Source organism: Melospiza melodia, chromosome 14 (genome assembly GCF_035770615.1).
Source record: "Melospiza melodia melodia isolate bMelMel2 chromosome 14, bMelMel2.pri, whole genome shotgun sequence".
Lineage (NCBI taxonomy): Eukaryota > Metazoa > Chordata > Aves > Passeriformes > Passerellidae > Melospiza > Melospiza melodia.
The window spans coordinates 13856054-13867666 of NC_086207.1; the positions used below are offsets into that span (position 1 = coordinate 13856054).

The 11613-nt window shown below is 49.1% G+C and overlaps 1 protein-coding gene across 5 annotated transcripts; it reads right to left on the reverse strand.

Annotated features, from left to right (window-relative positions):
• Positions 1-3864: 3864 nt before the first annotated feature.
• Positions 3865-9932, reverse strand: LOC134424752 (leukotriene C4 synthase-like). 5 transcript variants are annotated; one of them, XM_063168805.1, is made up of 6 exons: positions 9640-9932; positions 7060-7230; positions 6153-6252; positions 5092-5162; positions 4777-4858; positions 3865-4363 (listed from the first exon to the last, which is right to left on the reverse strand). In XM_063168805.1, exons 2-6 carry the CDS (start codon positions 7115-7117, stop codon positions 4237-4239), a joined length of 438 nt encoding a protein of 145 aa, XP_063024875.1. In that variant the 5' UTR covers positions 7118-7230; positions 9640-9932; the 3' UTR covers positions 3865-4236. The 5 variants fall into 5 exon arrangements, with proteins under 5 accessions (XP_063024875.1, XP_063024873.1, XP_063024876.1 ...); XM_063168803.1 differs by having other exon boundaries at positions 7060-7234; XM_063168806.1 differs by lacking the exon at positions 9640-9932 and adding an exon at positions 9065-9232 and having other exon boundaries at positions 7060-7234.
• Between the last annotated feature and the right edge of the window lie 1681 nt (positions 9933-11613).

The window sequence follows — 11613 nt, forward strand, 5'->3', positions numbered from 1 at the left end:
TCAGGCTGAGCCACAGATAGACACGTCTGGGTATTGTTAGCCCTGTCTGACCTACTTCTCTCCCTCCCCTCGGCCCCGTGTTATGGATGCTGGTGCTATGGAAACCTGCTTGACATGCCAGTGCCACAAAGCCGGGGCCACCAGCTGCACCCTTTTTTCCTGGCCCCAAGGGAGTTTCCCTCCCAAACAGCTTCCCAAAGAAGGTTAGCAGCCCTGCTTTCCGGGGAAATTCAAGGCTGTTCTCCATCCCTTCCACCAAGCCGTGCCCCGGAGGGACTGGGGCGCTCTTCCGTGGGCTTGGGGGCACCGATGCTGTTCTTCCTCATGACAGAACAAAATATTTCGGTCTGGTGGCCGCTTGTAAAGCCCACGCTGCCCACACCAGACCGTATCCGGCACGGGCCAGCACGTCACGGATAGGGAAGTACACGTGGGTGTCCTTGAAGTTTTCAAGATAATAAGCTAGAAAAGTTCTGCACCTTGATCCCAAAGCCTTCCAGGAACCTGGCTGGGATCCTGGGAACGCGGCGGTGGCAGCGCCTGCGTCCCGGCTGTGCCTGCGGCGGGTGGCAGCGGCTGTGTGCGGGGACAGGGCTCTGCACTTCCACCGTCACTCGCGTGGAACCCGCCCCGCCGGGAACAGAGCCTTGTTTACAAGTTCAGCCTCTGTACCTCCTGTGATAAAAAAAGTTCTCGCTGGTTCTGCGGGTTTCCTTTGCTCTCTGCTGGCCTCCCATCCGGCTGCCTGCTTATCCGGGGAGCCTGTGGCACTATCAGAGTGGATTTGCTTCCAAACACCGCATACCAAACGTTTTTTCTCCCCGCTGCTGGCAATGAGCTGGCAGCCGTAAGGGGAGGAAGCAGGAAGGAGCTCTGGACTCCGCAGAGCGCTTTGCTTTATGTCTGTCGTGAGCGTCCTCAGGAGATTCCTGCGAGGCTCCAGGACTGCCCTACCCAATACCTTAAAGCCAGAGCCTGGCCCAGCACGGATCAAACTGGAAGCAGGCAGATCCGTGGATGAGTGCCAGAGGCCGTGGCAGTGCCGGCTGCCCGGTGAGCGCCGCCCCGGGCCCCTCTCGGGGTGCAGCCAGCGGGGCAGGGGCACAGGCGGCGGGCCCGGGGTGCAGCCAGCGGGGCAGGGGCACAGGCGGCGGGCCCGGGGCCGTCGGTGGTCGCTGCTCTCGGACACCCCCGGGCCCCGCTGCCCCCGGGCCCGCCCTCGCTCAGCCGCGGGCCGCCGGCGCCCTCTCCCGACGCCGGGGAGAAGCGGCGGGGCCGGGGCGGCCGGAGCGGGCGCAAGTCGCGGGCGGAACGGGGACACGAGTCCCGACGGGGGCGGGGCTGACGGCCTGGGCCTGGCCCCCATGGCGGGGGCAGCGGTGGGACCCTCCTTCCCTCTCAGCGCTGCACCGGAGCCCACGGGATAGCAGCAATGCCGCTGGCGGCTGGGTCACCTTTTATCTGGGGCTCACGGGGCGGGTTTCACACCTGAGGGATGCACGGTGACCCGGGGTGGAGGTGCAGCCCCCCAGCACACCCTGTGCCAGCCCAGCGGGCCCTCAGCACTTCTGCAGCAGGATCAGGCGGGCACATTGGTGCCATACAGCACCATCACAGCGTGCTGGGCAGCAGCGTCACGAATTCGAGTAAATCCCAAAATCATTGACTGTTTGAACCATCGATCGGTGTAAAGTGGTTTTCTTTGACTGATGAAGCAACAGAGCAATGACAGCAGCCCTGGTGGAGGGGAGCATCTTCTCTTCTGCTCAGGGCACCTGAAATGGCCCCTCTGACAGTGGTTTGAAGGACTGATGATGTGCCTGTCAGATTTTCTGTGGCAGAACTGGCGGCAGTTCTGCCACATAACTGGTGACAGGACTGGCAGCCACCAAGACCAGAGCCTGACTGCACCGTGCCAGGATTTTTAATGGTCTTCTGTGCATCCAAGGGGAGAAGCCAGCTACAATCTCACTGCTGAATCATTAATTTCCCTCCTCTGAGTCATCCTGCGGCCCTGTCAAACACAGAGAGGACACAGGCGGAGCTAAGGTGGGCAGTGCAGGTTGATACAGTGGGTTTAGAAACTTGGATGTAGGATAAAAGACAGAGATTGTGTCTACAGAACCAAGGAGCACCCACTTTGACTAACCTCAGAAAGCAGAGTTTTGATTTGGAGTCAGGACCTGCACCAGCAGCTGGGGCTGGTCCTTCTGCATTAACTCTCTGGGAGGTGACTGGTTATACTGGTACAAAGGTGAAGACTGGGGAGCATCTTCAGGAGATGGTAGGACCTGTTAATGCAAAGGCTAAGTGAAATCTCACTGTGAAATCTGTTCCTCCTTGACCATGCTAAGGCACAGCCAGGGTTAAACTATGCTCAGACTTTTCTGAAATGTGTCACCAAAGATGCCAGGAGAAAAAGTTATTGTTTATCTTGCTGTGACACCTGAGGATTTTGGTGAGGATGGGGCCCTGCTGTGCTGAAAACTTTGCAGAGACAAGTGTTGTACAGTTACTTTTGTTTGGCTTTAAGCCTTACCCTGCAGCATTTGCCAGTTTCAATGCAGCAGCATGACTCCAAGGCAGGAGAGCCTGAAAGGGAAATCATCTGGATGCTTTGTTGGAGAAGCCAATTTAAAATGCATGGAAGGAAAAGAAACAATGTGAAAAATTAATCATTTCCTCCAAAAAGCCCCTCCCTTTTGTTCTTACAGTCTAGATATGCCTACTGCTGGGAAAAGGAGGGGAGAGCAGTGGGCTTTACAATGTGGTTGGACTGGCATCATGCTCATGCAATTATTTTCACTCTCTGGGTTTGCTGTGAATTCCCCCATGATGACACACAGAGCACTGCTGGCATTTCCTGTGGCACAACATGAAGGCACCAGTGGCAAAAAGCATCAGTACTGTGCATACTGGACTCATGAAAATGCAGCTCCTTCTGATGCAGGAGGGACCTGAGCACTGGGTAAACCACTTTTTGGTTCTGAGTGGCTCAGTCCCCAATCCATGAGCTCAACATCTCCAAAATTCAGCTTCTCCCTCCTCAGAGCTCTCCTCCCATGGCACACAGGGTTGCAGGCTTTGTTGGATTGCATGTCAGGGAAACAAAGGCAGCCACCTTGCACTCACACACTCATGTTTCTGTTCTGTGCCAGCTGCAGACTCACAGAGACACCCAGCACAGCAAGTTCAGTGACCTTTTATTTGTGCCTGTGGACACCGGGCCGAGTTCAAAGTGGCACACGCAGCAGTGGTGGTGAGTTTGCTCAGTCTGATTTACAGCAGTGGCTGATAACCAGCATGAGGGCACCAACAGACTTTTGCACAACATGTTGGTGGCTACTTCAGTTTATCCCTCACCTCTTTTGTTATGTCTCAGCCCACATCTGGTTCCAAACAAATGCCTTTCTTAGGTGTGGGCCTTGGAAAACTGGCATGAATCCGTGTTCTGTGCCTGGGCTGAGGGCAGAGCCGCTGGATAATGGGGAACATGTGGCACTTCCCTTTGGCAGCTCACTGGGAAACTCAGACTGAGAAGAGTTTCTTTTATATGTCCTCGTTCTGGGCTGTTGTTTCCACGTCAGACAGGATGGAGCCGCCAGATGTGGAGCACTTGGCACACCAAGTGCCATGGGGGAAAAATATCTTCTAAACAGCTCAGCAGCTCCTGCCAGTGCTGGACAGTGAGGAAGGAGGTGTTAAAAGCTCGGGTGAGGGTGGATTTCTCATTGAGGGTTGTAGAGTTGTAGCCAGTGTGTTAAGGCAAGCCAGAGGGAGCAGGACTCGAAGATGAGGACAGTGGTGTATAGTATTCACAGAGAAAGCCCCAATGAAGGGAGGAATGATGAGGAGGACTCCATCTTATCAGAAGGCTAATTAATTACTTTATTATACTATATTACACTATGTTACATTACATCTAAACTGAATCTGCCAAGCACTCAACTGCACACAATTGCAGCATCTCATGACTGTCAGCTGACAGTCCTGACACACACACACAGGCTTGGCCCTGATAGGCCAATGAAACAAAACACCATCACTTTGGGTAAACCAACTCCATATTGCATTCCACATTGGCACAAACACAGGCACAGCAAATGAGATAAGAATTGTTTTTCCTTTCTCTGAGGCTCAGAGAATGTGAAAACCAGAAATATTCTTGAGAAGTCGTGCCTTGCTTTTCTCTGTGAGGAGAAATGTGGGTACAGTGGTGAAGCTCAGAGGAGTGGGTCATGCTGTGAGAAGCTGGAGGACGTTCAGCCCCACATAGTGAGAGAGGAAGAAATGCAGGATGCCCAGGGCTGACACTGCAATGAGAATCCAGAGAACTCCAGCGCTGAAGTATATCGGGGCGAGTCTGGTGGGAGAGAGGCAGCTGCTGACACCGAGCTTCCCGCCTGGAACAGCCCCTTCCTCCCTGCAGAGGTGGGTGGAAAGGCAGTCCCTGGCTGTCCCCTGCCCCCTGCATGGGGTCCCAAGCCCTGCTTCCATCTCAAGGGAGCAAACACACACCCCCAAAAGGGCTTGGGGCAGCCCCAGCCTTGCCCAGTATCTGTGTGGCTGCCCCAGCCCTGTGTCCATGTTCACATCATGCCTCGGAGACAAGGCTGAGTCATGCAGGAGCCCCAGAGCACCCAAGAGTCTCGAGCTTTCCCAAAGAACATTATGTTTCCAAAAACGACCCCCCCAAGGGTTACTGTGCAGTCCCCTGAGGGCTGCTGTGTGTGTGAGTGTGTAAGAGTGTGCAAGAGTGTGCATGAGTGTGTTTACCTTTCTGAGGATGATGCCTTGTATCCCATAAAGTAGCAGTAGCGGGCGTAGAGATAGAGCACACCCAAGGCTGCAGCCAGACCTGTGTTTAGGAGAGATCACAGTGACATCTCCAAAGGCTTTTCAGAGCTACTTGGAACCAAGGAGGTAGCCCAAAGTGAAGGAATAGAGACTCTGTGTCATCTGGCTGTACCCTCCCATCAGAGACAAAATTACTGCTTAATTTGTTGTTCAGAAGTTGAGCAGGACCTGATGACAGAGGCAGCACACAGGGGAACAGATCCAGTGACAAGCCAGGTAATGGGATATTCTCACCTTGATGGAAGAAGAGTCCAGCCTGCCACAGAAGTGCCAGGAAGATGGGAAAATACTCAGAGGAGTTCACCCTGGCAGGAAAGAGAAAGGTCATAAACTAGGGAAAGGAAGGAAGCTCTTCCTCTTTTGCTTCCCCTAGCAGTTTCCAGACACTGGAGGCTTTTGCTTTTTAGGACTAGTGTTGTCATAAAAAGCCTCCAGACTCCAGTTCCCATCCCAGCTTTATTCACAGAAATTAAACAATGGAAAGAAGAAGGTCTCCAGGTTACAAGAAATAAAGTAAAAGATTCCCAGGTCAGACTGTGCACAGAAAGGCTCCATGAACCATTCCCATTGCTGCTTCCCAAGTGCTGCCGCTCAAACCCTGCTGCCCATGCCCCAAAGCCCCAGGCTGTAGGGAAGGTCTGTCCCTCAAGTACACAAGGCCAGAGCAGCCTGGGCTTTGTGCGGGAGTTGGAGGGAGCACATAACTCTTGGGATTGTTTGTATGCCATGCCCTATCCTCCCAAAGGCACAGTAGCACCAAAAGATGCTGGATGAAGCTGAGTCTAGGCTAGTGAAGGAGCAAAGAAGGGGATGGCTGAGGGGATCCAGCTCAAGCTACTCAGTTGCTTTTTTTCCAGTGGTCAGCTACAACAATATGAAAGCTCCTCCCTCCCCACTGCAGCCCTAGCACAGAAGTCACAGCAGAGATGCTGGGTTATCCTCATCCCAGCACCAGCTGAGATCTCTCTGGGAACTTGTCCTTCCCAGTGAGTGAGATTCAGAGCAGGGCTGAAGCTGCCTGAGGTTTGGATAAAACCAATCTAAGTCTCAGGCACCAAGGGTTATGTCTTTGTGAGCCCTTCACTGTACAGCAGAGATTCCTGTGTTTCTATCAGCAGTGGCTGGTTTAGGACTCAAGAGCCAACCCAATTCTGACGCTGACTCTTCAACACATTGCTTAACCTGGTAAGGGAGGTAATTGCTTAATTACAGTTCCAGGAAAAGAATAGCAAAGCAGGGGAAAGGCAGTGCCATTAGTGAGATCTGACAAACATCAAGTAAGAGGAATTTCTTACTGTGCTCGAAAGATCCTTTCAAATTCAGGAGGGCCTGAGATCTTTGGAGGTGAAATGCCAAACAACCTCCTAGCATAGATCACCTGGAGGAAGAAGTAGGCTGCAGCAAAAGAGAGAAAAGTAGCAGTGGTCAGTCCTGGCCATGGTCAGTCCTATGGCTGGGCATGCTGGAGTCAGGAGTTGGCCAGAGGCTGAGGAAAAAGATCTGCAGTCTCCTCCTAACCCCACACCTCCAGGAGAGAAAGTTAGAATAAAATCCCAGGTACCTTTTAGAGAAGGAAAAGGAATGACCCAGAGCAATAGTGAAGCAAGTCATGTACTACCAGTGTTATCTGCTTTCTTGTATAATCAGCAGATGGTAAAATTATTACACAGTTCAGATGCACTTTATTACCGACAATTTCAAGGCTTTTTCATTCGTTTAATTTTTTCTTCTTCTAAATTCTGATATCTGTGTGGGGATGGAACTGATGCCACAGATAGGCCAGCCAGATACTGAATTAAATTGGCATGCAATGTGGACCTGTGGCTGGGAGATGTTCCATGTGGCCACCACAGCCCATACTTCCACCTTTTCATGCAGCAGAGCTTTTTGTATGCTCACATCTACATGCACTTCAGGAGTTGCTGTAAACCCAAAGAGGGAAATTCTACATGTTTGCAGAGGGAAAGATCTACCAAAAAAATTCTGAATGGAGGGGGTAGGTCAGTTTAGAGAAGGGGCTTCTCCTGCATTCATTTGATTGAATGCTCTCCAGAACCCAAACAAGATATCAGTTCCCTGCCTGAAAAGCAATGAAGTGCCAGTGCAACAGGAGACATTAAATACGAAAGCAAAAGAAAATCAGTGGAGTTACAATAGGTTGATCCAGCCAGTACCTGAGCACACACATCCAATGGTGCCTACCTTGCTCCAGGACTCCCAGGACTGTCACGGCAGCCAGCCAATGAATCTGATCCAACATACTGACTTCTCCAGAACCTAGAAATCTTATTTCTTGGTCAGAAGTTCCCCTGGCCAGGTTCAGTCCTTGCTGATGTGGCAGTTTGCAATGGTATCTGGCAGCCTGTGTTTGTTCTAACTGAACAAAGCAAAGATTTAGTCGGTGGTACTGACAAGCAGAGCAGCCTGGTGCCCGTTATCACATGCGCTGTGGAAATGGAAATCAGTGGAGACAGGTTTAAAGGAGTATTTCCTTTCCTGCCCCGCCCTCTTCCAGGAACAGAGTTAAGAGGAAGTGGAAAAGCCAGTAGACTGACAAATGTGAGAGATAAGGGAACTGGAGCTGAATGGATGGACAAAAGTCTATAGCCCACTAATCCACTCCCCCCAGGGCATCTGCTTTAGGCCAGGGCACATCCCCTCTGCTGATGTTGCAGGAGAAACCAAAGCTCTGCTTGGGCTGTTGAGTAACACCAGAGCACAGGCACATTCCAAGGTACATATCCCTGTGTACATAATCCTACCTAGGCTCTGGTAGCATGTGCTGGGCACAGTGAATGACTTATGGCCCCAACACTGAGACCCTCCATGAAAAACACTCTGAGAGGGTAAGAGAGGATGTGATAAAGTATTAAAGCTCTCCAGAGCTGTCCTACACACTGATTTTTTGTCTGGGGATGGGTCCTGCAGAATGACAGGACACCAAGGGGGTTTCAGAGGCAGCTCTTATCCCAGAAATGCTGGGAGATGTGCATTTAAGGCTTCTGATCAATCCTCAGTGCAATCAATTCTCACCACAAACACCAGAGTGAGCTCTTTGTGGGGAAAAACCTACAGAATTCATCACGACATAGCAAAAAGAAAATTACATTTTCACCTGTCAGAAGAGACCCATTTGTCTCTTAGTTCCCATCTAACAGCACAATAGCTGGCACAGACAGGATCTGCTGGGACCACCAGCTTTGTTTCCTTCCTCTCTCTTCATTCAATGAATTCTCCCATCAGACCAGGGCAAAAGGAAAGCAGCTTAAAACAAAGTGATCGTTGAACACCACTATTATAGAAAGTTATATTAAAGCAGTTTACAGAAATTACATTGTACACCTGATGTCTTTGATAGGCTTTCTAAGAAGCAATATGCTGGTTCTGGTTTTCTGCCTCTCTATAAGCTATAAAAGCACCCAAAATGGCTATAACAATGTCCCAGCTTGGTGTTTTTCAAAATATCAAATACACACCCCATTGTTTTTCAAACACCAGCTCTAAGACTAATTCCTTTATTTCAGAACTGAACCTTTTTCATTGCAGTGACTGTTTAGAAATATGAGGAACATTGTGTCTATTTAGTTGTCAAAGAAATTAAGAACTCCACTGTGTCCCCTCAAGAAGGGCAGAGGTCTTGCAGTGCTTAATGATGTTTGATTTCCCTTTGCTCCTGTCTGATAACAGCCTGCTAGTTACAGAAAATAAAGAAAACAACAGAGCAGAAAGGATTGGAGCTTACACCTCCATCAGATGACAGTGCACTGTGAGCTGTATCAACAGTGTCAAATGTGTGCAAAGGAATCTGGGCCAGGAGGAGCTGCACTGGCTGCCACAGAGCATTCCTGCTCTCCAGATCATCACTAAACACAAAATACTTCTAGCATCATTTTCTGTCATCATCTAGCATGATCTAAATATAATAAAGGCCAACAGAAACATGAATGAATAAACAAGCACAGATGTCTCCCCCCTCCTCCTTCCTCCTCCATAAGCATAATTTTTCAAGCTGTTTTTAAATTTCTGAAGAGCACAACCTTTTTTTGTCCCTGTTTGTCACCATCAGAACTCCCTTTATTTTCCATTCTCCCTCAGTGCTTACCAGGAACAGGCACAAGTACCCCAGTCCCAGCCCCAAATGCTCTGGGTGACAGACTTGTCATGGGTGACAGCCTCTGCACCCATGGACCCCAGCATATTGTGATACCTCATCCTCCAATGCTGCCAGGGCCGAGTTCCCTTCTAGGCAAAGACAAGTCCTGCAGTCCCAGGTGCACCTCAGGGGGATTTGCTGAGCAGGAGCCACTGAAATGCTGCACCCCTCTCCCACTGCCTGGCTCTGCACTCCAGGGTTTGCTGTGTTAATGTGGCCCCAGCCAGAGGGCACAGACCAAAGTCCTCACACCTCCCAGTGAGTCAGCACTGCAGGTATTTCTCTGTGCCCATGCTTGCTTTTGCCACCTCTTCCTGCAGCCAATAATCCTTTCTGCCTCCTAATTTTCACTGTGGGGATACACTCTTAGCTGGACTGCAGCACCAATAGGGATTAAAATAAATCTTGGGAAGAAAAATGATCAACGCAGTGCCTTGGAGGAGTTTTTAAGCATCCATAGGGTTACAGCACCTATTACTTGCCCGGAGCAGCAGGGCAAGGAGAAGCCAGCAGTGCTGAATCCAGCACTGTTACATGCAGAAACATCCCCTGGAAATTTCAGGAGCGTACAACAGCTCAAGAGCTTTCTGTCAGTGGAAGGGAGAACATTTTGCAGATGAGCAACTTACCCTTCAGCTATGAAGCATGGAGGTGCTCGTTCTTCCAATCCTATTGCACAAATATGGAAATATTTTCTAACGCAGCTCGTCCTTGTGCTTCCTTTCCTTCTGAATCCTTTTGCAGCCACTATGTACATCCAAACCCATGACTGTGGGACTTCTTGTGAGAACAGTTACTGTCTTTGTAACAACCACAAAGAAAAAAGAGGGGAGGGTTTGTTCAAAAGAATTTTTTGTCACAGAGAAGAAAGAATTTTTCTAGTTCGAGAGAAAGAAAGACAGTTCAGCCCCGAGCAACTCAGTCTGTTCCACTACAACTGCTCGGGGTGGGGTGGTGGGGCTGGTGATACACCCTCCTGACCTCCCATTCCCATGGAGGCTGCTCTTAAACTCAGACTGACATGTGTTGAGATTTTCCTGGAATTCTTGGATTTTGCATCTGTGTAAGGAAGGACATGCTAAAAGTACAGCAAGAGAAAAAAGAATTCAATCTTTTACCCGTTATGGAGGCAAAACTGGCCACGTGTCCCCAGGATGTGGGGACAGCTGCAGACAATTTCTGCTCTGTGATTCCCAACAGGACTCAGAGCAAGGCATAAGCTGGATCAGATCTCTTGAGCACGTTGAAATATGTTCTGGGATCTGCATCTTGAAAAAACCATAAGAACTTTGCATGACAAGAATTACCATGTCTTCCTAAAATTAGCATCTATCCAGAGGGTCCTCCTTTCACAAGGTAAAAGAGCAGGTGGTTGGATTTATCAGCAACATCCATGGCATTGTACAACTCATTTCTTGGAGTACAAACAGTGTATATTGGAGATGTGCCTTAGCCTGTTCATCCAGACCGATTTCAGACCATATTCCTGGCATTTATATATCTATGGCAGATCAAAGAGTCACATAAGTGTTCACAAATATTTAATTATAGCAAAATTTCTAGGGGCCAAACCAATCTCTGGGCTGCTTGAATGCTTCTGCATGGAGCAGGACCACAGCCAAGCACCTATTGACAGAACTTCTCATCTCAGTAAAGGTGAAGGGCTTCACTTTAGAGATCAAACAGGGAAAACATAAAAAGTAATTTTCTAGAAAACAAGATGGAAAGTTGAGTCTTTGGAAAACCACATAAATGATTATATATACTAATTAATTTAGGGATAGTTTGGAGAATTTTTTAAAGCTTTCTTCTAATGGAGTTTAGTGAGCTTTATCCATATGCACATTAAGTCTGACTGGAGGGCACATCAGTATAAAAGCAATGCCAAAACTCTCCCCTTAATTCATCCTCCAAAGGCACTGGTACATGCAAATGAATTATACCCCTTCATTTATGATCAACAACTGTTAAAAGTATTAATTAAATGTCTCTCTTGCCCTGCCTTGTCTTGTGTTATTGTCACGCAAGGAAAGCCTTTTCCATGTGTTTTGCCAATTTTCCTACCTCCTGTTCAACAGAAAGTCTGGAATAGCTAATAAACAAAAAGGAACAATGCCAGAAAGTGGCTGGCTTGAAGAATAAATCTCTTGAGTGATAAGTGCATATGTCAGGGAGGGGGAGGATTTCCCTTTGCAGAGGGACAAACAAGCCTTTCAAACATCTTTGGAAGCTCTTACGTCAACATACACTCAGTATTATCCTATAATGATGTGGGGAAAAAATTGCAAGTGTACAGGGTACATCAGAACACATCAAAGGCTGAAGAGTGGTCATGAAGTGCAACTTTGCTTTTCCTAAATTACAGAGGTGAAGAAATAGAGCTGTTCAGCATTTCTATCTTGTTTAGACCAGCACACCCAGATGCTGGCTGGCCCTAGCTGGTTATGAGATAAAGCTGGGCAAGGCATTGGAGAGGGGCAGAGTGAGGACAGCTCTAAGGAGACATTTTCCAGGGGAAAGGCTGGAATTCCTAATAGGTGTCCTGCAAAGAAGAGACCCTTGGCTTGTAAGAAACAGGGAAAGTCAGGGAATTCACCTGAAGT

Excerpts from the sequence above, each read along its gene's own strand:
- LOC134424752 (XM_063168805.1), bottom strand. The coding sequence starts at position 7,117 with ATGTTGGATCAGATTCATTGGCTGGCTGCCGTGACAGTCCTGGGAGTC. Across the intron at positions 6,253-7,059 it reads CCTGGGAGTCCTGGAGCAAG|CCTACTTCTTCCTCCAGGTG; the intron begins GTAGGCACCATT and ends CTTTTGCTGCAG. Across the intron at positions 4,859-5,091 it reads TGGACTCTTCTTCCATCAAG|GTCTGGCTGCAGCCTTGGGT; the intron begins GTGAGAATATCC and ends TCCTAAACACAG.